Here is a 24,521-nt window from a genome sequence, read left to right on the forward strand (position 1 = left end):
CATATTAGGTTGCAAGAACGCAGGGAGGCAGCACCGCCCTTAAGTCTAAAAATCCTAAAGGGAAGCAGTCGATGGTCTCGGGGCAGATGCGGCTGGCGTTCTCCTGACTGAAAGGCGCCGTCGTAGTATAGCTTCACTTAAAAATATACCACCCATACCGACCTATCGGATTTCGTCCAGGTGGGCCAGTGAGTGTGTGCTCTCGACAACGAAGTAGTATGTTTTGCGTCCAGGACACGGACCGACAGGACACACGCACACCACGCTCTGTCATGGCCGGAGTTACAGAAACCACCCTCGATGGAATTGAAAGGAAATTGTCCAGCATTTTTGGTCCTCTGAACACGTGCGTTTCGTATGGATGAGTAAGTGCCGGATTATGATAACGATGAAGATGTTGGTTGTACTGGTGCTGCTGCTGATGATGATGATGAAGATGATGGTGGTAGCGGTGGTGGTGTAGGTCTTAGTTGTAATAACTTGGTCCTCGAATCTTTCGCACTTTGATACAATCAAGAGCCCGAAGCTGTTTCCGCAGTCTAATGTTAAATATACCCTTAAATGGCCACTGTCAAGCATATAACCTTTTAAGCAAGGGAGCCCAATACTTCGATCATGTACCGGAGACAGTCTGTGCAAAATGCTACAGCGGTACGCGCACCGCAAAGCAGCAAAAATACAAATCAAAGCTCTCTCATTCTCTCCTTCGGGAAACCACCTTCCCCGTTTTCTACGCTGGCCCTTCGGGCCTGTAGGCTGGCGTCAGAACGGCAACAACATCCATTGGTCCGTCTCGCTGACCGACGGGTGAAGGATGGGCGTACACGACAAATTGTGTCCGCCGCTCGCTTCTCAAGCCTCTCCTTGAGAGGCTTGAGACGTAGGTAGGAAGTTACAGCCTCTCAAGGAGAGGCTTGAGAAGTAGGTAGGAAGTTACAGAACAGGTGCCGAAGTCGAGTTCATTTGGGGGCGTGTCTCTTGCCGTTACATGGAAGCTGAGGTGTACGATGGCGAGCAATGCTAGCGGGCGTTTCCCATGTTGCTACAATGCGGACCACAATCTGCGCGATGAATCAACAACACGCGGCCCCTTCTGCATGCGTGGATCGGTCGTGTCCATGGAATGAAGCGGGATCTGTTCAAGTCAAAGTGCATGGATTGTCAAGGCGGTAACTTGAAGTGGTTCTGGCTATGGCTTATCACAGAGAGAAACCACGTCCGTGAAATCGGTCGGTCGGCCTGTTGTCCTTTTCTCTATGCAACTTTCCACGTTTGACTCGTCCGTCCTAGCACTCTGGCGCCAATGGAGCAAAGAGAATTTAAGCATAGGAAAGAGTACAACGGATGGGTTCTATTCGTCCTTTTCAGTCTACACAGCAGACGATTGTTCAAAAATAGCTTAAGTAATGCGATTATCCTGGAATGGCAAGAAATAAGAACGTGTGTTCCTGGGGTATTCTGGGACCTTCGAGAAGAACGTTTCAAAGTGTACAAGTCGCCGACTCTGATACACGTGGGGAGTAGATACGTCGCAAAAACACAAGACGAGAAAAATTACAGCTCCTCTGGCTGAAATCTCGAAGATCATGCCTTTTCGGCTCAATGGCTTCGTTTGCCCTAGCGGCCCTTCGAAGTCTTGTAATACAAGCCTGTCGTTACGGTACTTTCCAGAATGAAGGCTGTCTTGGAAGTGTGAGCTCTCTAGAATGGTAGAAAGCCTTTGTGTAGGCGAGAACACAGGAAATAGGTAGTCGTATTTACAGCACTGAGAGAATTTTTATATTTTCAGCCACAAACAAACTCTGTTGTCTTTAAACGTCGTTGCGTCAGGCTGAGGACCACTAATCAGTCGAGCTTTACACTCAGTTCGCACTCAGGTAACGAGACAGGTCTGCGCATGAGGTGCTAAAGTATATCACATTGAATGCAACGGCAACACACCAGGTCCCCATGAACATAACCTAAGGATGCACATGCATGCGTACGTATCGCACAAACCTCACATCGAAAGGTGTTCACCGGTGTGTGGTACAAGGAGGCTAATGGACACACGCAGCTACGTAGTATGTACACGCTCACATGCACTCTATTGCCCTGGTCGATCCAGTCATCTCTGATCAACAGATGTCGGTGCAATACTGGTGAAGGAACCAGTGCGCTTCGTCGAAAACGGGAGTCTGCTGAACGCCGCGAACACAAATGAGTTTCTGGTGCCCGATTTCTGTTCGGGTCGGCTCCTGACGTCTCTGAGCTCTGGGCCGGATGGCATGGCTTTCGGGGGCGGTTCATCCACAAGGTCCGACATTGACTTCGCTTTGGCTTTTGCCGCCGCTGCCCCGTTAGATGCGAAGGTCACCTTCTTCTTGGCCTTGCAGGAAACGGGTGGTGGCGACTGCAAAGCGGCCACAACGACCTCTGTGTTCCGTGGAGGCGTTTTGGCCAGGAAATGACGTCGTTGAGTTGCATCGTCCGGGCTGCCGACGTCATTGACGAGGCACTCCATGAACGTTGCGTCATCTGCAAAAAAAGCAGTGTAGTTGTGAAGGAGCGCAATGAAAATAATGGGTCACATGGCCAGGCGCCATTATGTTTGCAGAAAATAGACAGAACGTTTTGGTTCCTGGAGAAGAAAGTTGGCCTAAAGACTACAGAAAGATGAGGAAGAGGAACAAGTGACGTCATAAATCCAGCCTTTGAAATTAAAGCCGCCTCCTTTTCCCTTTTTCGTTGGGCACATTGACATCGGCGCCACGTTGACGCCTTTTAGCTTCGGCCTAAATAAACCCATCAAGAGCCGTCACGCATGACGTTCGTCATGCGTGACGTACTTTCACGCTCATGATTACGCACGAATAGTAGCTTTTTTTTTTTTTTGAACCGAATTGAATATTACTAGCGCAGGTGGAAATTGAAGTGGAGGACAAACAAATACTCGTGCTAACACTCGTACAAGACGAGCAATCACACTACACAGCTGAGCACTAACAGTGGCATTTTTGCGATCTATAGTTTATCGTGCCATAGGTACAACTCACGCTGTAATGAACTTCACTAGGTCGTACCAAAACTAATTGAGCATAATTACTATACGACCGCAAAATTATAGGTATATTAAATTACGCTTTGGTTTGATAAAGAAAGAGAAAAGTGAGCGCACTCTGAAGCAGCCATCGAGAGGCCGCGCTTTGGAGAGCTGAGGAGCAGAGAAAGAGGTGGTGCGAGAGGGTAGAGAAATTGAAATCGCGCGGCATCTCGGAGGTAGTGTTGAGTGGGGAGAGAAAGAGAGAACTGCGGAGCGAAAAAAGGTAACGATTCCTGCTCTCGCTTCCTGTCGGCAATTATTCGAGCACTGTTCGAAACCTTGGAAAACACATGCGGAGTCGGTTCACGTATAATTTTGAACACAGAGTATAGAATGCCGTTCGCTATTCTAAATTTTCGAATATTCGAACGCCCCTATTCAAAACTGCCATATGACCCTCGACCTCCTTGCTTATTATTATGCTGCATACATACAAATTCATTCGTGCGCCTCAAATAGCTGTGCTTATGTGACCAGTGAGATGAAACACGCTCGCATATCTTCTATTTCTGTAGTTGACTCGGGCAGAAATATAAGTAAAGTTGGACAGACATGTTCACGTATCAGTGGCCGCTGGAGTGTTGAAATTCGTTTTAGGCACCGAATGTTTGTAAACAAGGCACGACATTAAAGGGAAGAGAGGCAAAGCAGAGCAGGTCAATGGCGTGGAATGTTTTCAGGTGCACTCATCGCGTGGCAGGCGAAATCTAACTGTCGCATTGTCTATGCGATACCGCGTTGTCCCAGGGAAGACGGTAGGCCAGATAAGACTTCGTGTACACATTCGTTTACATGGACCTGAGAAACCAGCGCCGAGGCTGCCCTCTCCGCGTTTATCGGACAACTCTCGAATGTGTGCCTAGGCGTCATTGCTTGACAACGCCAGTTTCTTGTTCAAACAGACTGATTAGTACACCAGCTGATCACCCGCTAGCAGTGATGTGTGCCAGGCGTCGGCTGCGCAGTGGATGAAATGGTCGTTCTGGACAGAACCTATTTATTACTTGAGATGTTCGCTTGCGGTTTTGTCTGAGCAGCTGCGTTTGAAGCGATAATAACAAGCTTTACAGGATCAAATAGTTGACTGCATTAAAGGGAGACTCAAGACATGTTCATAACTGTGGACATTTAATTATAGGGTTCTAAAGTAGACTTATTGTTCATCACATATAATTTTTTTTTTTTTTCAATTAAGCTTAAAACACGGCGGAATCGCCGACTGTACGCGCTTCCTTCAAATCTCCCGCGTCCCGTCGGAGGCGGCCGCCAACAGCGCTATACAAGATGAGTCGCTATCAAAGCCTCTTAGCTTGGTGGCTTCTCGAAGGTTACTAATGCCACAAGGCCGCCTCGGGGAGACAGTTGCTCCACAACAGCTACCACAGCTGCTCGGAAAAGACTCTGGGTCCCGAATGCATTCGCACTCAATACTCTTAGTTACTGACGGCTGGACGTTCGAAGAGAAAACAAGCGGCTGTTGAGACCTCCCTCATCATTTGCGAACCTCAACTGTACGTTGACTATGCTCCTAACGTTCATGTTATGCGAAGTTTCCTTTAGGTGGGAAAAGGTTTGGTTTGGTTTGTGGGGTTTAACGTCCCAAAGCAACTCAGGCTATGGGAGACGCCGTAGTGGAGGACTCCGGTTCGCTCGTATACTTGAACATTTGTAAACAGCTCGCCATCTTCAGATTTTCACTGATGTTTCTTCAGACAAGGTCAGGGGGCTCACGCAGCGGCTTTTCACACTGGTTCTTTAAATGCTACGCTTTACAGAAGTCTTGTGATGTATGGATGCGAGAGTTGGACTGTGAAAAAGGCTGACCGCCGAAGAATTGACGCGTTTGAATTGTGGTGCTGGCGAAGACTCTTAAGAGTTCCTTGGACTGCCAGAAGATCAAATCAGTCGATATTGTCGACCATAAACCCTGACTGCTCATTGGAGGGTCAAATTCTAAAGTTAAAGCTCAGCTACTTTGGTCATCTGATGAGAAGAGAGGAGTCGCTGGAGAAAGATTTGATGTTGGGAAAGGTTGAGGGTCGCCGGAGAAGGGGTAGGCAGCGAACGCGATGGTTAGATGGCATTCTCGAGGCATTGCAGATGAAGCTATGTGATGTTAAGAAGATAGTGAGAGACCGGAAAGCGTGGCGGGACATGGTCCATAGGGTCACGAAGAGTCGGACACGACTGAACGCCTGAACTGAACTGAACTTTACAGAAGTCAGGTTCTCCACCGTCGTCTCGAAAGATATATAGTGTCTTGTCCGGCTCAACCTGATATCATACTGGCAGGTTCAAAACCCACCCTCCAAAGGTTAAAGTCCGGGTTCTCTGGTGATGCGTTGTTTCTTGGCTCTCTATAGTTGGCGCATAATCTGCATAGCAGAGACTTCTCTACAGGTCTCCAATCGGCACCCTTGCACAAAGGTATAAGCCACGAGGTGACGGACAACCTCGCCCATGAAGCGCTGTCTGGAAATCCATCAAGAAAAAACCCTTCAGGTGTCAGGAGACTTTTCAAGGGCACAGTTCTTAGCCTTTTCAGTACCCTGTGGAGTTTATCCAAAGTGTGTCCAGGGACTAAAAAGTTCCCAATCCACTTTACTAGATCGCATTCGCGTTTGCTCTGCTCTGCTCGCACTCCCAAATGGACGTATAATACGGGCCCTGCATCGTTTTGGTTGGTTTGTTGGTTTGTGGAGTTTAACGTCCCAAAGCGACTCAGGCTATGAGAGACGCCGTAGTGGAGGACTCCGGAAATTTCGACCACCTGGGGCTCTTTAACGTGCACTGACATCGCACAGCACATGGCCGCCTTCCTTTTCGCCTTGGCAAATGAATGCATTTGGGACTACAAAAACTGGTGTCCTCTATGAGCCAAGCTTTTGTGGATAAAAACTTGTAGCGAGTAAATAAATGTATTGGAATGAATGAATAAAGCCCTTATTTGATAGAAAAGATGGCGCTCGGCCGCTGTTTGGGAAATTACGAAATTGGGACTTTCGCACAGCACACGGACGCCACTTCATTTTGCCTCCATCGAAACGCGACCCCGGCGGCTGCGTTTCGATGGAGGCGAAATGAAGTGGTGTCCGTGTGCTGTGCGATGTCAGCGCACGTTAAAGATCCCCAGGTGGTCGAAAGTACTACGTAGCCCTCCACTATGGCTCCTCTTTCTCTCTATCAACTTTCACTCCCACCTTCCTCGCTTCCCTTACGGCTCGGTACAGGTGTCCACAGAGCAAGTGTGACAGATACTGTGCCTTTCCATTCCTATGAACCATGTATAATAAACTGGCTTTGCTTAGAATGAAGCAAGCGGTTCAGGATAACAGCTTGTAACATGCAAATGAATGTATTGGAACTAAAATAGGTGGTGTTATATTCACGATGAAGCAAGGTATTCAGCATAAAAACTTGTAGCAGGAAAAGGAATGTGCTGCGAGTTTAAAGTAACTGGCGAAAATATATCAAAATTTGGTTCCGATCACAAAAAGTATACAGAGATTCCTAGTACACCACGCAGAGATTGCAAAGATGATATTAGCAGGCATTGAAGTGATGGAGGTTTAATCCGTAACGCTATGCATAGACACGTTGGCGCGATGTTCTTGTGTATGCGGGGGCCTCATCAGGAGCAGCGACCTTAAAGCTTGGAGGCTAATAACCTTTCTAAATACGGACTACAGGGAAATTGTCAAATGTCTCTCCTTACGCCTGACACCTGCTCTATCGTCAATAGTTGGCCCGCACCAGGCTTGCTGTTGCTTCCCTTGGAATCCAGTTCGCTGAGGGTTGGTTGGTTGGTTGGTTGGTTTATAGGAAGCGAAAGGCACAGTATCTGTCACACTTGCTCTGTGGACACTTGAACCGCGCCATAAGGGAAGGAATGAAGGTGGGAGTGAAAGTGGATAGAGAAAGGGGAGCCGTAGTGGAGGGCTACGGAGTAATTTCGACCACCTGGGGATCTTTAACGTGCGCTGACATCGCACAGCACACGGACGCCACTTCGTTTCGCCTCCATCGAAACGCAGCCGCCGTGGTCGGGTTCTAACCCGGGAACTCCAGCACAGTAGTCGGGCGTCTTACCACTGCACCACCCCGGCGGGGCAACGAACTGAATTCCAAGGGAAGGAAAGCGTAGCAAGGGGTGGCAGAAAGTTAGGTGGGCGGATGAGATTAAGACGTTCGCAGGGGTCAAGTGGATGCAACTAGCACAGAACCGGGTTAAGTGGAGAAATATGGAAGAGGCATTCGCCCTGCAGTGGGTATAGATGATGATGATGATGCTTTCTGTGTCCCAGGCCGCTCGGTAGAACTCCATGGCGTGACTCTGAGAGACCTTTCGACATGGATGGAATCGTACCAGTTATATGCATACGCAAATGACGGAGCATCTTGTTTGCTTTGGTTTTGGGGTTTAACATCCCAAAGCGACTCAGGCTATGAGAGACGCCGTCGTGGAGGTCTCTGGAAATTTAGACCAACTGAGGTTTTTTAACTTGCATTGATATCGCACAGCACACGGGCGCCTTGCCTTTCGCCTCCATCGAAAAGCAGCCGCCGAAGCCGGGATTCGATCCCGCGTCCTTGGGAACAGTAGTCGATCGCCAACCACTGCGCCACCCCGGCGGGGCTGCATTATTTTTATCGCGTTCCTCGTGTGCTGTGTGCGAAATACGGATCAATATTTTATATGCTGCCCAGTAAACAATGCTGAAAAGTATGAGTTGCTCGCAATTCCTTCAAGAATGCGGAGCGCCGTATATAACTCACTTAAGGACATTGTTTACCCGCTCAGAAACCAGACTTGCAGAAAAGGGAAGTTACGCGCCTTCTTTTACAGCTCCTCAAGGTCTGGGTCTGAACTCCAGATGCTGACAGCAGGAGTTCACTATTGACTATTGTGGATTATTTAATGTGTACTGCGAAGAAGATTAGTGAGGTCAAGATTATGTGCCTAGTTTATGGACCTTACTTAACACCTAAATGTCATTACGGTGGAGCATTAGCAGACAGGATCGGCAAGGTTAAGCTCATCATTATCTTGCAGCAACCTCCACTTAACGCGTTCCGCGAGAATGCATGCGAGGAGAATAGTAGAGAGGCAAACTTCGTCCCTGTCGGCTGATGTGACATTCTACTGAGAAGCCGGAAGACTCCGAGCCACACGATCGCGCTTTCAGCGTGCGTTGCTTCTCGTGTTGAGCGCGCTGGGTGCCGTGCACAGTACGTAAACTGTAGTTTGAGCTTTGAATCCAAGAGGCTGCTCTACGTTCACCTGCACCAGTACCTATGGCCACGACGACTCCATATTCCACCGTTTCTAGCACGACCCAAAGGCTCGCAGCACAGTGGAGTGCTGCGATTAGAATAGATAAGTTGAGGCCGGCCAAAGAAAGTATATTCTTCGCGAAGAAATTCCGTGGCAGCGGCTGCGTGCAGAGCCAGTTCCTAGTGTGACTTCCGCGGCTTACACTGAAAAAGACATGGCTGAATCAGAGACAGCATCGGCGCATGTCTATACTTGCGTGTGTTCGTTTATCGCATAATGGCGCATGTTACAAGCATCTGCGCTAAACATCACGTAACTCATCAGCTACAGATGCCGATTATCTTTCACCTCAATAGAAGCTTTCTAATAAGCTCGGGTGCATGTCGTTCACCTCAGCACAGGTGCTGCCAGATCTGGAGCGTATTGTGCGAAGCTTGGTTCGATGCTCCGAAGCAAGCAAGCGTCGAAACTGCTCTTATCCAGTGTCGTTATTTCGCACCCGTCGGAGCCTCGTCAGAAATTATTAGTTACGCTATTCAAACGAAAAGACCCGAAACACACCTGTTTGGTTGTGGATGCAAATTAGGTGAGAAATAAATGCCAGTGAAACTCTTCAATCAAACACCATGTTTTGAAACCTGCTTGGATTCTTCATCGAAGTGCGACTGCCTGCGAGTTGAAGTTTGGCTTCTAAACGTACTTACACCCGACCGCCGCGTCAATAACATAATACAATGGGTGTAAAGAAGAAAGAAGGGTTCCTATTAGGCAACAGCTCCTCCGCCAGTCTGACGGATGTGCAATGCGGATATATCCGTCAAAGTGAATCCTGCTACCACGCGGCGCTTTAACATCTGTTCGTGTATCGGACATCAGCTTTCTCATGATTCACCCTTTCCATGAAATTATTCGTTTTCCCAACGTACGAAGACGGTAACTGAGGGCGATAAATTTTGCATAATACCTCTCGGCGTTTTACAGATCGATGGGCTTTCAACGGGGAATGAAGCGTCCGATTGCGGTAGTTGGCCTGCATAATTCATTTTTCAAAGCCAGGAAATGTTTCCGGTTGGTCTACCGCAGCGGAGATGCTGCGTCGCCCTGCCGAGGTGGTGCAGTGGTAGGGCGCTCGACTACTGTGCTCAAGGATGTGGGATCGAATTCCGGTCTCGGTGGCCGCTTTTCGATGGAGGCGAAACGTTAGGCGCCCGTGTGCTGTGCGATGTCAGTGCACGTTAAAGAACCTCAGGTGGTCGAAATTTCCGAAGACCTCCACTACGGCGTTTCTCAGAGCCTTAGTCGCTTTGGGATGTTAAACCCCAAACCCAAAGCAAACCAGATGCTCCGTCGTTTGCGTATGCAGATAACTGGTACGAATACGGCAAAACCGCGACATTCACCCTAGTGTTAACACCGTGCCATAATGGCCTTTACAAGACCGCAACGAGCTGCCATCTGCCCACAAGCAAGCGGGAGGGTGGCTGTTCTGGCCCTACGGGGCTGGGACGGTAGGTCAACGCCGCTTGCGGTGGGGGCTAGCCAGCCACCGACTTTTTATCTGTTGTAGGCCGTCATTGCACCCGCTATCGCTTAGGTGGTGGACGACGGCTGTTGCGGCGCGCGTCTTTCTCTCCCTCTTCTTTTTCTTTCTTCTCTACTTTCTCTATTCTGTCCGCACGAGGCAGCGGAGGTGGCTCAGCTACAGAGCCAGTAGTAGGCCCGTGGATTTTATTGTTGTTCTTCCTACAGCCACAACAACAGCAACACAAGAAAGCACGGAACCGATTCGGCAGCCTTTCCAGTCCCCGAGATGTTGACACACATCTTGGCAAATCACAGGCACAAGCCGCAGTGGTTCCTGGGGCGCTGCGTTCATATTTCTGCTATAAACGACGATTAGAGCTTCTTTATAAATGTTAGTCATATGTTCCCGTTCGGAGCATGAAACACTATAAACTTCTGCGACAAGCCTGACTTTTCCAAAACGAGCCTCAGTGTCTGATGTTGCACAGCAGCTCGCATTTAAAAGCATAGACGGGATAAATATCTGCGCCTCACTGTTTTTCTCCTTCTACGTAAATAGGGCATATCTTCACTCATAAGAAACGGGGGTGACCGTCACACTAACAAATATTCACTTCGGACTTACTATAAGCCCGATTTATTCGACCAACTGCCGACCGCTAATTGAAATCGCTTCAGAAGATGCGTGAATACCGAGACTAGGTCTAAACATGTGCGCACGGCTTGACGCCTCACCTATATCGAACGAAGAGAGTGACTGGTTGGGCGAGCAGCCATCCCCGTTAGCGAACCACGTGCTGTAGCGGCTGTTCCTCCAACTCATGAAGCTCGGCGGTGTGATGTCGCACGCCGCGGACGCCGCCGGTCTTGTCCGTCTTGTCTGCGAGAAGAGAAGTGCCGCCTAATGCGTAAAGAACCAATTTTACAGATGAAATAGCGCAAAGTAATTGAGTCTATCTCCAACCAGTGCATTTCAAAAAACTGTTCGACTTCACGCTACGTCACTGCTTTGGTTGCTCCTTTGAACGTAGTAGAGTAGGCAAATTGGACAGTGGGGATGACGCGGAGAAACCTTTTAATGCATATGTGCAGATCCGTATTCCACACTGCGAATTCTCGGGTACTGAATACGATCATTGTCTCTTCGGTGGGTTGTTTGTTTAGTCCGCAGTCGAAAAAACTACTGAACTGTGTCAAAATTACGACAAAATATCCTGTAGTTCTGTCGTAACCATCAGACTTTTCTGTAGTATATTTCTGTTGTCTGTCGTTTTGTAGCACTTTTCTGTTGTAACTACAGAAATTTCTGATGTTACTACAGAATGTTCTGTTGTCACAACAGGTTTTCCGTCAAAACCCGCACAGAAACTCTGTCGTAACATCAGAAAATGTTCTGTAATTTTTTTCCGACTGGGAGAGTGGTTTCCTTAGTCCTTGCCTCTGAAGATCCAGAAGTATTTCTTGCTCATGCTTTCTTGAACACTTCAAATTATTATTTCAGTACTGATGAAGCTACCTACGGTCCAGAATCGTTTCGTTGGTTTCAGTAAAACTTTTGTTGTCAGGCATCAATGCTTACATTGAGAATAAAGTTGAGATATCCCGGCTTTCGGACGGGCGTACTTTTCTTGCTGTGAGAAGGCACTGCTGAGTGAAAAAAGCCAGCATATTTTCCATCGTGCCAGTAGCCAACGCATGTTAACTTCACAAGTGATCAGTGTAAGAACGTCCTTCGTCCGCTATCTCACCGAACTGTTTAGCGCCAACTCCATTGACGAAATCTTGCTCGCTGAACGGCTGGTTATAAACATGAGAAAGACACCATTGCTGTTCCAATTCGCAACTTGATTGACCAAGCTCGTGCGCGCTTCTGCGTATAGTCCGGCATTGAAGTACGGAGCGCCATCGATCCATGACAACACCTCAAGCTAACTGCAGAAACTCCAGCGAGGGCACAAGATCAAAATGTGCAATGTTGGCAAACGCTGGCAAGCAAAACAACAGGGAAAAACCGGACTTGCAATTCTTAAAACGCCCAAGTTCTTTCCAGCGGCTGCATGCACTGGCAGCTGTAAGAGGAGTCATGTGATCCCACTTACTCGACGCTAGCGCCGTTCACTCCAGTGGTGGCACTCACGCCTATGTAGGAGTGCTTGCGTTAAAAGAAACCGCAGTTCCCCACTAAACGTCTGTCCTGTGCCTGAGCACGGGTCCCGAATTCTATTCCTGAGCGGTCGTCCGCCCCGTTCGACTCCTGGCAGTAGCGGAGGAGCGCCCTTCTAACTATTGCTGGGGATGCTCTCAAGCGGCGATGCTGTTCAGAATTCACTCGGTATTAAAATAATGGCGTTTTCACTCTGCAAACCGCATGAGCTGCATTTCAAATTCGTTTCAATGAACTTGTAGACGACAAAAAAAAAAATCAGCTCAGTAAACCATATACGTGAACCTTCAGCGAACGTTATATACAAATGAAAGACTTGCAATAATAACACGGCGAATTTGACAGTCGCAGAAGCAAACTAGGTCTACCCCGGCTCCGTGTGATAGTCTCCGTGTGATAGTGTGATTGTGGGGAACGCTGCGCATCGTATAGTCTACTGTTTCGCGCTCTCCTGCGGCAGGAGTGTAGTGCGTCATTTACTGGTTTCTTTTATGCGGCTTCACTGTCAGGAGCATAGTCAGTTTCCATAAATATGCGCCTCTTCTCCTAAACAATACAACGGAAAGAATCGGCGAAGAACGAAGAACCGCAGGAAAAAAAAGAATGATATGAGATTCGAACGTTAGCTATCGGCGCAGAAAACTTGCAAAGCGACAACTATCCGAACGGCTCCATTTATGGTATGGGATATTATGTTCAGTAACGTGGCCCCCATCACATATGCTGAAGCCAACGCACTCAAACCGAAGTCGGGAACTGACGTGCACGGCACGATTCTTCGTTACACCCTACCACCTCACATGGGCCTAGATGGCAGCGCTAACATCTTTCCTGGTGTTTTTTTTTTTTTCGTCAGTACTGTATTCCCAGCTTTCGCACGTCACTAACGTGTCCGAACCTAGACATGCGTACTACCACTGGAAAGCACACGGATGGAGTTTCATATCTATACGGTAAGATTGGGCGATGCGCGAGCGATCTGGAAATAACAATAGGAGTAATATATGAACGGAGATGACAGGTACCCTCTATATATATAGCCCCAATGTGACAACACCTGGGGAATGCCATAGTAGCGGAAAAACAGCTGTTATGGTGCGTAGGCGAGCTAGCTTGATATGGCCCGCCAACATGCCCCGCCGAAGTCCCGTTGAAGTTAAAAATCCCATCATATCAGTTCGGAGTACCAAAACAGGGACAAATATTCCAGTGGTAGAACGGTAAACTATATGGTGCACCCCACGCAGGCGGGAAAGGCAGATATACTATCTTGACAATGTGTCGGACGTAGTTTCGGTCAGTGCACTGTCCGAAATACTTCGTTTGTAAGACATGCATTCGGCTCCTGAATTTTGCAGCGCCTGACACTCGAGAAAAACGGTGACGACAACCGCAGGATGCTCACTCTGATGCTCGTGTGTATTGTGGAAAAAGCTACGACTGATCGCCGGACGTTCTGCTCATTATTCGCGGCGTAGCGTCCTGTACATGGTCTTTTATTACACGTTTTTCTTTTAAATAATAATGCAAAAGGTGCACCGTTAGGCTAGCAGAACAGATTTGGCCACTGTCTGGGTTTCACCCTTAAGCACCTTAGCCTATTTTGGCTTTTGACCTGGACAACTAAAGAACCGAACTTTGGCCTTGATCTTGACCTTCCCTTCAATGTTGAGACTGTCTAAGTGTTTTTTGTGAAGAAATCACATGATTATCACTTGAAGATAAATACCCGCGCACACATGCTTCGCTTTTCAATTCCCCCTATGTACTCGCTGTGTGTACAGTACCGTTCACTGTTAAAGGGAACGTTCTGTCACATGGCCTACACACTTCTTAAAGCGCTGCCACCGACAACTGGCGAGAATGGAAGATACTGTGTGCATTCTGGGGAAGAGCAGCCGGTGATGGTCACTGCGCATGCACCATTTGCCATTATTTGTCATTGGCTATCGCGAGAGATCTTTGCAAAAAGCTGAAACAGTGCAGTCTCATGTTTCCTTAATGAGTGAACTGTGGTGTACATAGCTTTCGGCAACCATGGAAAGCGAGCCAGGGCCGTCTGGCCTGTCTGCGAAAGAGATTCACCGTGCGCAACAACGCCAAGATCTGAAGATCCGCGATATTCCGCGAATAGCCGAATTAAATCATCCGTGTTTTTTTTTTTCTAGTTTCGTAAACAAACGATAGACCTTGGGCGGTCGAGTTGTCCCAATAAAGAGATATTTAAGTTTATATAATAGTGTAATTTTAGAGTTTTAATGAAATCTGAACACAACTGAAAATATGTTTTACAGTACCGTAAAGTATACGAGGTATCGTCTTTGTCAACACCGCCTTCCTTGCAGTCCTCGCTATAACAGCAAAGTATAGTTGCTTCATGTGAAAGTGCGAAAGTACTTTGTTATCTTCTCATCGATCGTGGCAGCCTACCTTTTCCTAATCTCCACAGCATCTCACAAACCAGCGAGGTTACCATGAGCGGCAGCAGCTAATATTACCAGCCTGCACAATAACATCGAGCTTTGTCGGGCTTGATCGTTTCAATTGTCCGGCGAATGCCAAGGTCACAAGCGATACGCCCGTCTGGGTGGTGAATGGCAGCGAAATGAAGGCATTCTGAAAGAGCCTTATCTTCAATAAACGCATGTCAGGTAGAGCCTGCACAATCGAACGACCTTTGCGCATAATCGCGTTCAGAGCACTTTTGACAATAGCCGAGCAATTTCAACCTCAAATGCGACACCCAAACAAGCGTGCCTAAAAATGCGCCAGTGATGGCGTAACACAGATAGCGAGTCGCGGACAACAGCGGAGGCACTTTCCACTCGGGTGAAGAATAAGCGAGTTCTGAGAAGCACGTCAATGTTAAGATACTTCCGTGCTCAGTTTTATTATCCAGCCAATCCAGACATCAAAGCCAATTTCTCTGTGAGCGGGCGGAGGAAAGCCAAATGGAGTGTAGCATTGTTCCCATGGCAACTGTATCCAGCACAACAAAAGTTCATCATCATCGTCATCATCAGCCGGACTATACCCACTGCAAGGCAAAGGCCTCTCCCATATTCGTCCAATCAACCCGGTCCTGTGCTAGCTGCTTCCACTTGACCCCTGCGAACTTCTTTACCTCATCCGCCAATCAAACTTTCTGCCGCACCCTGCTACGTTTTCCTTCTGTTGGAATCCAGTTTGTTACCCTAAGCGACCATCGGTTATCCTCTCTTCGCCCTACATGTCCTGTCCATGCCCATCGCTTCGTGATTTCCACTAGAATGTCAGTAACTTGAGTTATTTCTCTGACCCACTCTGCACGCTTCCTATCTCTTAATGTTACACCCACCATTTTTCGTTCCATAGCCCTCTGCGTTGTAATCAACTTAAGCACAACCCTTGTCGTTAGCATCCGCGTTTCAGCCCCATAACTGTTGAATACTTTCCTCCTGAGCGATACGGTAATCTGCTAGTCATAATCTGCGAGTATACTTGCCAAATGCGCTCCCTCAAAATCAATTATTCCCCAGGTTACTTCCATTTAATGGTCCGGATCTGCGGTTACTACCTGTCCTAAGTAGACATATTCGCCTACTACTTCCAGTGCTTCGCTACCTAACGTAAACTGCTGCTCCTTCCCGATGTTGTTGAACATTACCTTAGTCTTCTGCATATTGATTTTCAAGCCTACCTTTCTGCTTTTCCTGCCTAGGCCATCATTCATTTTTTTGCAGTTCATCCCCTAAATTACTTATCAAGGCAATGTCATTAGCGAATCGCAGATTGCTGAGGTATTTTCAATCTACCCTTATCACTAACAGCTCCTATTCCAAATCTTCGAATACTTCTTCTAAGCAAGCTGTGAATAGTAACACCTTTCTTTACAGGAATTTTGTTACTTTCTTTATGCAGAACTATAGTTGCTCTGCAGCCGCTATATATAAATTCCAGTACTTTCACATGCAGCTCGTCTCCACCCTGATTTCGCAATACCTGCATGGCCGCCGAGGTTTCTAGGTTTCTACTGAGCCAAATGCTCTTTCGTAATCAATGAATGTTATGTATAAGGGCTGTTTATATTCCGAGCACTTTTCTATAAACTGTTTGATGGTATGGATATGATCAATAGTATAGTACCCTTCCCGAAAACCTGCTTGATATTTTACTTGAGCGAAGTCTAAGGTTGTCCTGATTCTATTAGTGATTACCATAGTAAACACCATATACGTAACAGATAGTAAACTAATATATGGTCTGTGATTTTTCAAGTCCTTAGCTTCCCCTTTCTTATAAATTAAGATAATGTTTGCGTTCTTCCATGGTTCCGGTAGCGTCAATGGCACCAGGCATTGCGTATACAGGATGGCCAGTTTTCCTAGCACAATATCCCCCCCCCCCTCCCCATCCTTCAACAAATCTGCAGTTACCTGATCCTCTGCAGCTGCTTTCCCCCTTTCCATAGTTTCTAAAGCTTTCTTAAGCTCGTTCTTCGTCACTGGCGGAACGTCTGATTGATTTTGCCTACTGCCTATCTGATTACTGTGTGAACCTTTGGTGGACCTAGCTCCAACACCTCTAGCGGCCTCGGGCTCCAGCGACATGAGCGGCTTCAGCTTGAAGTGTATGCCGCAATGGATAGTATGCCGCAACTATTTGGGTATTGTGCTAGTGAGCTATATTAGATAGCTGTACTGGGTAGCGTTCGAGCTTCGAGCTACATTTGGAGCTGCCCAAGCAGCTCGTAACTTCACACAACCCGCTGACCAATCAGTGCCCGACCTTGACATCTGTCAAAAACCACCTGCCATGATTTTTGGCGGGCTACAGGCTTCAAACGAGAGGGAGGGGGGGGGGGGGGGGGGGGGGTGCCAGGGTCTCGGTTGCTATGGAAACCACCAGGTGTAGGTGGCTAAAGTTTAGGTTTCTATGGCGACGTCTAATGACGTCTTCACGTCGATGAAGTCGCTAAACAGGTTAGCCAAACAAAGTGACGGCCCACAATTCCGATGCTCGGCTTTGTGATACTGTGAATGTACTTCTGAGCCCCGAAATTTGACTTCGTCCCAATTTGACCAAAATTTGTGTCTAACCTAATTTTATTGTGGTCAACTAAGCTTGCAAATATACCTTGGACTCCCGAAACCTGTCTTCGTCCGAATGAGAGCAAAATTGATGCCTAATCTGATTTCAATATGGCCAACTCAATGGTGAGTTTCAAGTTTGGGTGAGCCACCCTCAAAAGCCCACTTGGTCCGAATTCGACCAATAGAAACGCCAACAAAGCTTCGATACTGAGCAACGATACTCAGAACTCATAAAGGAACTATAGAAACCAACTCGCAACACAGTCATTTATGACTCTGAGTTGAAGTATCCTTCGGCTAAAATGGCTTCTGGGTGAAAAAAGTGGTGAAACGTTGTGGTAAAACATGTACTACGTTTTCCGCAGGCTATGAAGTACAATGAGGGAAACACTTCATACAGTTCGTAAGATGAGTACGTTAAGGTAACGCACACAGTAGCGATTCTAAAACTAAGTCTTTCTTAAGCGTCGTTTTAGTATATGCAAAACGAAACTGCATCTTTGTAGTAAATAAACCAATCATCAGTGGTTTTAGGTACACTGTACAGACTACAGCTAACAGAATGTACTAAATATATTTTTAATATAGCCACGTGATAGTAGGTAGCGCTACCTCTTGTAATTAGCAGCAAAAAAGGTTTTGATGCAAGAAGAAATCGGCATTTTTCCTACTCGCATTAATACATCAAGGCAACATTGGCCCAACGATACAATGGCGGTGGAAACAGCATTGTCATCAAATCCCTGTACAAACTCTTACGCGAAACAGAATACAAGTGGTCATTTGGAAATCGAACTGTGAAATTTCTTGCAGGTGTATAAACTTCCTGCATCAGGCCTAATGAAAACAGGGCCACTCAGCAAAGTTTAATGAATGAAGCCACTAAGTTTGGAAGCTGCGTCGTGAAATTTTTCCAGCAAGAATGCTCTATTAATCATATCGGAATAACGATGAAAAACGAATAAATGGGCAATTAACTGTCTCACATACAAATTCACTATGCCCAGTCTTCCTTAGATAAAATCCTCCTCCTAAATGCGCAATATTTTTTCTCGACAAAAATATGTTGCAGGCATGAACACGACCAAAACTCGAAACGCGATGTGTTATGAATTCTGAGCATAACGCTCAACAATCGGAACCCACTGTGCGCTTGATTTAAATACGTAATGTGGGACGCCAGGATATTTAAAGGGCCCACGCACGAGCATTATGAGCGGCGTCAAGCCTCACGAACCAAACCACAGGTCCAATCTTTGGAGCGGTTCATCGGGACGCCAGAGATAATGCCAAATTGGCCTCGTCGATAAAGCTTCGTCAGAGTTTCCGCGTCAGTGCAGAAAAGAACAAGGTCGTCAGTTTGCGCAAGTACCCCGCACCAAGTGCATTGAAATCCCGCGCTCATTTCCTGGACTTCCCATCGCGGTCCCTCATACCCCTTTGTCCTCTTGCGATGGTCGAAGTGTACTATCGCCTCGAGGGTCCATTCTACTTCGTCATGCGAGAGTCGTCTGGTTTCTGGCGCTTCGCCTGCATACAGCCGACCGCAACTCCCTTGGCCTCAGTCATGGACGCCTAGTAAGCAATAAACAACCTGTTTGTTCTTATGTCCCGCCTCAGCCTGTCTGTGTATTTCTCGTGGGTAGAGGAGCTTTGCCTCCTTACGAACATCATGATGTGCTCGGCGTCACTTAAACACTTTGACAGTGCCTTCTCCGGGGAGTTCCCGCACTGTGGGGAAATGTCCTCGGATCTTTGCCACATTGTGTGGGCGTGCCCCTCCAACCCTGCCTTTGCACCTAACCCGAACCACACCCGGGAGGACTGGAAGGCGACGACCCTACTCGCCTGCTCCGACCTGAAAGCCCAAAAGGCGTTGGTCAAACGAGCAATGGAGGCAGCGGAAGCCACTGGGGTCCCGTACTAGGGACTCCACCTAGTGTTTGTGAGAAGAAGGGCACTATGCCCGACCAAGAGCAACCTCCATGTAACTCTATTTTTAATAAACGTTTTCACCACCACCACCACCACCACCCACAATTTTCATTGCCCAAAATAGAGATGCCATGGATATTACTGCATAAAAACACTCGACTAAAGAGGCTCCCCGCAAAGGGCAAAAAGCAGCGGGGGCATTGGGCAGTCTTGCTTCACAGAAGAGCGAGCCGGCACGGGGTTTGGCAAATAACCACTAACAATAAAGAGATTCAAACAAGGCATATTTCCTCGCTCTAGAAGAGAAAGCAGGACTCATGAGGCAAATGTAATCGAACACCTTAAAAACATCGATTTGAAGCAAAGCAAACTGATCATCGCAGCCGCAATAAATTTCGAGAATTGTAAGTACAATGTGTACATTACTTTGAAATGCCGTGTGCTGTGCGATGTCAGTGCACGTTAACAAACCCCAGGTGGTTGAAATTTCCGGAGTCCTCCACTACACCGTCTCTCATAACCTGAGTACTTCGGGAAGTTAAACACTATGAAACTATTAAACCAAAAACATTATATTTAAATAAGCGACGTTTCAAAATGCCCGTCTAATGATTGGCAGTCAGGACTGACATTGCAATCTGCATGTAGTAAATTTGGTAAAACTGTAGCAAAAGTTTTCTAAGCAGCACTTCTCAACGTGATGGGCCCATAACCTTCCTCTGAACGCAATTTTTCTTCATCGGTGCTTATCAAAACCTATCATGAAGACTTGCAGCAAGATAGAAGTTGGGATGAAATAAATGTTTTATGAAATTCCCTCAAGATCCCCTCAGAGACTCAACCGATCGATTGCTAGTTCTACCTCGTGCCTCGTGAAAGAGCAGCTAATAACCGAATAATCCTCTTCTGAAAAAAGTGTCCTCAGATATGCGAAACGCGCGATAATGTCCAAATTTTGTGCATCACGAGTACCAACTAAAGAACGCCATGTAGAAGTTCAATAATATTGGCCAATACCCACCACAGCAGGGGGAAGCTTTTTTTTTTTTTTGGAGGGGGGGGGGGGGGGGAAGAGGGGAGGGGACCTCATTCCAGGAATCAGCTATTCAGTCACCCATTGCCTTTATTAATGGAATACCTTCCCGGGACTTTCGTTTTATAGTTGTGACGCAATAGTCCGTCGTACAGCGGTCTGTGTGATGTCACACAATTTCTCCTAGCACATAACATTTAACTGCTTGTCAAATAGGAGAGTAGCTCGCGACAGGATACCAACACATGACAAATAAACAAAAAGGCATTCATGCTTTCGCCTACACAGCATGTAAGCAGTAACATCTGTATTCTTTTTTGACCTCTCTGTAGTGGTCACTTTCCCAATGCCGCAGTCTATCGATACATGTTAAAATGAAATCGCATTCAGGGTCCATTAAACCCCCCTTGATGATTGAGCTGAAAGGAACAGAAAGCTCAATGTGGATACATATTCTGCTGTCGAGTAGCTGCTGTGAAATATGGACACTAGAAAACATTTCAACAGCCGTGCTGCATCGCATCTTGCTCTGATTTTCAATTTTCAAATAACTAGAGATAGAGGTAAGGAGGGGTGGGGGTGAAAGGTAGTAAGGTTAATTCGAAACGTGTTCCGGTTGGCTACCCACCTTTGCGGAAAAGGAATGAGGGTATAGAAAAGGGAGATATGTATGCAAACAAATCAGTACGAAACAGATGGCCCCACCGCGGTAGTGCCAGTGGTTACGGCGCTCGACTCTGCATGTGCGAAAGGATGCGGGATCGAATCCCGGCCACGGCGGCCGCTGCTTTCGATGGAGGCAAAAACCAAGGCGCCCGCGTGTGCTGTGCGATATCGGTGCACGTTAAAGAACCCCAGGTGGTCGAAATTTGCGGAGTCCTCCACAACGGCATCCCTCATAGTCTGAATCGCTTTGTGACGTTAAACCTCATAAGCCAACAAACCAAATAGCAAAAAGAGAGGGAGACAGGACGACGCGCTACTGGCAACTCTGTTTTGCGCTAACTTGTTTTCATACAATATGCACACCACCTAGCAACAAATTTTACTTCAGAAAGATACGCTGTCGCATATCGCTAGCATGTATCGCTTAACATTACAGCATAGATACTCAAATTACATGCATGCCATTCGACTGATGTGATAGCGTGCTTTCCAATCATATCCCTGTAGCTCAACCGTTAGTGCACTCGACTGGCGGTCTCAATGACGCGGGTTTCGTCCCGGTCGCGGCTGAAACGTTTCCAAGAATGCGTAATACAGGGCATTTTTACTATTCATCGTCAGTTAACAAAGAACACCAATTTAACAAAACCTGTATCTCTGCGAGTTGGTTCATGCCTATTTCGTGTCCTGTTCCTTTCTGTCCTTCCGTTTGTGTCGTTTTGTGAGCTATTATTCCTCTTCCATAAAAACCCAAGTGGAAGAAATTTTCGGAGCCCTCCACTAAGGCGTCCCTGTTTGTCACTTTTGGACGTTAATCCCTATAAACCAAGCTTCTGTGAGGGGTGCTTGATGAGGGCTCGGTACGTTGATGGCCCGTAAAAGCTGCAAGAACACAGTTTTAACGAGGTTCCGCGGAAACTAAATCACTAATAAAATCGTTAAGAACTAGGTAAGTTCAAAAACGTTGAATTAAACAAAAAAAATAACCGTTGAAGCAATAATTCTTGATCTAAACATGGAACCCGTCGAGGTCGCTCCGGGGCTGTGCATTTTCGTTGTGGAGCTTGAGACTGTGAGTTCGAAACTCTGCTGCGGCAACCGCATTTAGGTAGAGACGAAATTAAAAATCACCGCTACACTGGACCTTGAAGACGCAAACTAATTCGAAACGCTCCTGTCCACTTTCTTTCCTAGCGTGTATTCTCGTAACAGAAGGGGTAAATCAGAGCAAAAGAAAAATGGAAAGAAGCTAGGAATATGAAAGGCCAAAGCAATATAGAAATATAAGCATTTAACTTTCAGTATTACAATCACGAGCTTTTGTCGGCCGGCAGGGCAGAGATAAATTCAAAGGACAATAAGAAATTACCAAAGAGAAACTAGGAATCAAGCACCCGCCGAGATATTTCGAGTGAAACGCAATGCGCAGCCTGATATGCACTTGGCACGAGTGCATAAAATGCAGATTTCTATATCTGGCCCTGCGCAGCGCGATACTGTGCGAACACTCGCGGCGTCTTTAGTTATCAGTATACAAGACAACACGTAAGCTCCAGGCCAATTGATATGGCGTTATCTTTATTCCCGACTGAATTTTGTTACGCGGATAGGCGCTTAAATTACCACATGAGCGCGACAAACTGAACCGCTTTTTTGTCTTAATAACCAAACCGTTTTATCGCAGCATACATAGAGTGCAGTTATCTTGGCAGCAAAGGGGTGATAAAAGCTGGTTAATAACGCGTGGCGTCGTAACCCATTAAACGCTAGCTGCTGCTCGAATTAGAACATTCAACTGGCAAATTGAGGGTGAACATGTGCCGCTGGGAGCATAGATTCCTTACACTAACTAGAGGGAAGGCTGAGGGCGCTGCACTTCAGCCACCATGGGCGCGCTAAGGATCATGGGCCGGTGTGCTACTTGTTGCGGGACAGTCGGTTTTTCTCGGGTACGTGGAGGGGCATTACTGCGAAGTTTCTTTTTCGTCATCATCGTCATCTGAAGGTGCGTACATAGACCGCGAAAGCCATAGTAGCGAAGGCGCAAAAGCAGACGTCGCCAATAAATGGTTTCTGTTTCCCGAAATGCCACTAAAAAATTCCTTAAGTGATTGCACAACCATGAATATTTTCATAACGTTTTTTTTATTTCAGTTTGCCTATTAAGTGCGAAATATTGGTATTTGTGCCGCTCAAAACTAAGCCAGTAGGAGAAAGAGCCATCGCTTATATTGTATAAATCTCACACTGACATGCTGTTTCTCTCTCTTTTTGCAATTTATAGTCACAATATTCAATCTTAGGACATTATTTACAGTAGAACAACGTTTATCTTTGCATTAGTTTTGGCCAAAAGTTGTAGTTCTGCACTCGGTAGCTCTCCGACCCATGATGCTGTGAGCGCCCATGGTGGCTGAACTGGCCGTCTGGAAACTCCATGTAAACTCCCATAGACGGCAGCACAGCTTTCCCTCTAGGTAAGAATAAGAAATTATGGCTGGGAGGGAAAGCGATTTTGCGTGGCATTGTCTTCTAAAAGAAAAGGAATGCTGTAGGCGTAAAGAGCAAGTACTGAGTATTGTAGACACAAAAGGAGACTTCGAACTCCCTCTTCTCTCCCCCTTATCTTTCTTGATTTGCCATCGACATGCCCATGTACATGGTGTCAATGCCAGTGCGTAGATCTAAATGTCAAAAGCTATAAAAACAGGAGCAAACTGATTTGCTTTTTCGTAATAAAGAGAAAATAATGTTGTTCCTATCTCTCAAGTTAAGAAAATTTATGCAGCTATGATCATTATGAAACTGACAGTAACACAAGGGTAACTTGCGACTTTGGCCTTCTTATTTTGGGTCGAGATAAGAAGACTTAGGCTTTGGAGAGGCATACTTACAAGACATAAACACGCTTAGAAAAGGAGGCACATTTTTATTTTATTTTTTTGAACGGAGTGTGATTATTAAAGTGCATGAAGGGTGACTCAAATTTCCTCGAATACAATGTGTGCCCATAAAAGCCAGAGGTGGACCGATAACTCCGACTGAATTCTGGCGTTCATCAATAATAAGCGGAAATCGCTCGCCTCCCCGGTATCAGCAGCAGTATTGTTGGACGAGGCGGCCAAATCGATCAATTGGTTAAATGCATGCCTGCCAAACAAATACGCTATTCGACAACAATGTGAAGCCGAAACGAGGTCAATTATGTACTGCTCTCACACGCGTACCTGACTGTTGCGGAGAATGAGATCTCGGTTGGCTAACATATATACTCGTGCGCAACAAAAACATTTGTTACTCATATCAGCAATCAATAGTCCCCCCCTAACAGTCTCCCTAACATTCGAACTTGTATAGCTGGAAAATTTCGGTGCCGGAAAAAACGATTTGCGCCTTGCATTCGGGGTTGCTAAAAGGACAGGTGCAAAAACATCTACGTTTCAGCAAGGCAGAGCTGCGGGAACCAGCACAGCGACATAGCGGGTAGCAACCATATCTTTCTGAACATACTATGAAGCCGGGCTTAATCGCGCTCCGTGCCAAACCTGCATTCGATGCATATGTACATATAAAGAAAGAAAACGCGTCACAGCATGCTATGCGCACTACGAGAAAGCTTATGGATGGCTACAATACGTGCCTTGGCCGTGGACATGTCTTCCGCTCGGTGGAAGCCGAGGCGAAGCGTTGGGCGTTGAAGCAGGCGCTTTCTTCTGATGCCGCCGGTAGGGTGAACCGATTCGAGCGGCATATCGATAAGGTCTATCAGC

General features: G+C 46.8%; 1 protein-coding gene across 1 annotated transcript; it reads right to left on the reverse strand.

The window, feature by feature from the left end:
- Positions 1–1,756: 1,756 nt before the first annotated feature.
- On the reverse strand, positions 1,757–24,521 carry LOC146179338 (uncharacterized). Its single transcript, XM_084579873.1, has 3 exons — positions 24,392–24,521; positions 10,617–10,761; positions 1,757–2,517 (listed from the first exon to the last, which is right to left on the reverse strand). The coding sequence occupies exons 1-3, from the start codon at positions 24,500–24,502 to the stop codon at positions 2,108–2,110; spliced, it is 666 nt and encodes a 221-aa protein (XP_084435999.1). The 5' UTR covers positions 24,503–24,521; the 3' UTR covers positions 1,757–2,107.

Source organism: Amblyomma maculatum, chromosome 9 (assembly GCF_055883805.1).
Source record: "Amblyomma maculatum isolate TAMU_Amacu chromosome 9, ASM5588380v1, whole genome shotgun sequence".
Taxonomy (NCBI): domain Eukaryota; kingdom Metazoa; phylum Arthropoda; class Arachnida; order Ixodida; family Ixodidae; genus Amblyomma; species Amblyomma maculatum.

What these genes read in the sequence shown, in the direction of transcription:
- LOC146179338 (XM_084579873.1), bottom strand. Translation starts at nt 24,502, where the DNA reads ATGCCGCTCGAATCGGTTCACCCTACCGGCGGCATCAGAAGAAAGCGC. An exon ending in AAGACATGTCCACGGCCAAG is followed by an intron (nt 10,762 to 24,391) that starts GCACGTATTGTA and finishes CTCTTCTCGCAG; the next exon opens with ACAAGACGGACAAGACCGGC. An exon ending in ACTCTCTTCGTTCGATATAG is followed by an intron (nt 2,518 to 10,616) that starts GTGAGGCGTCAA and finishes CTTTTTTTGCAG; the next exon opens with ATGACGCAACGTTCATGGAG.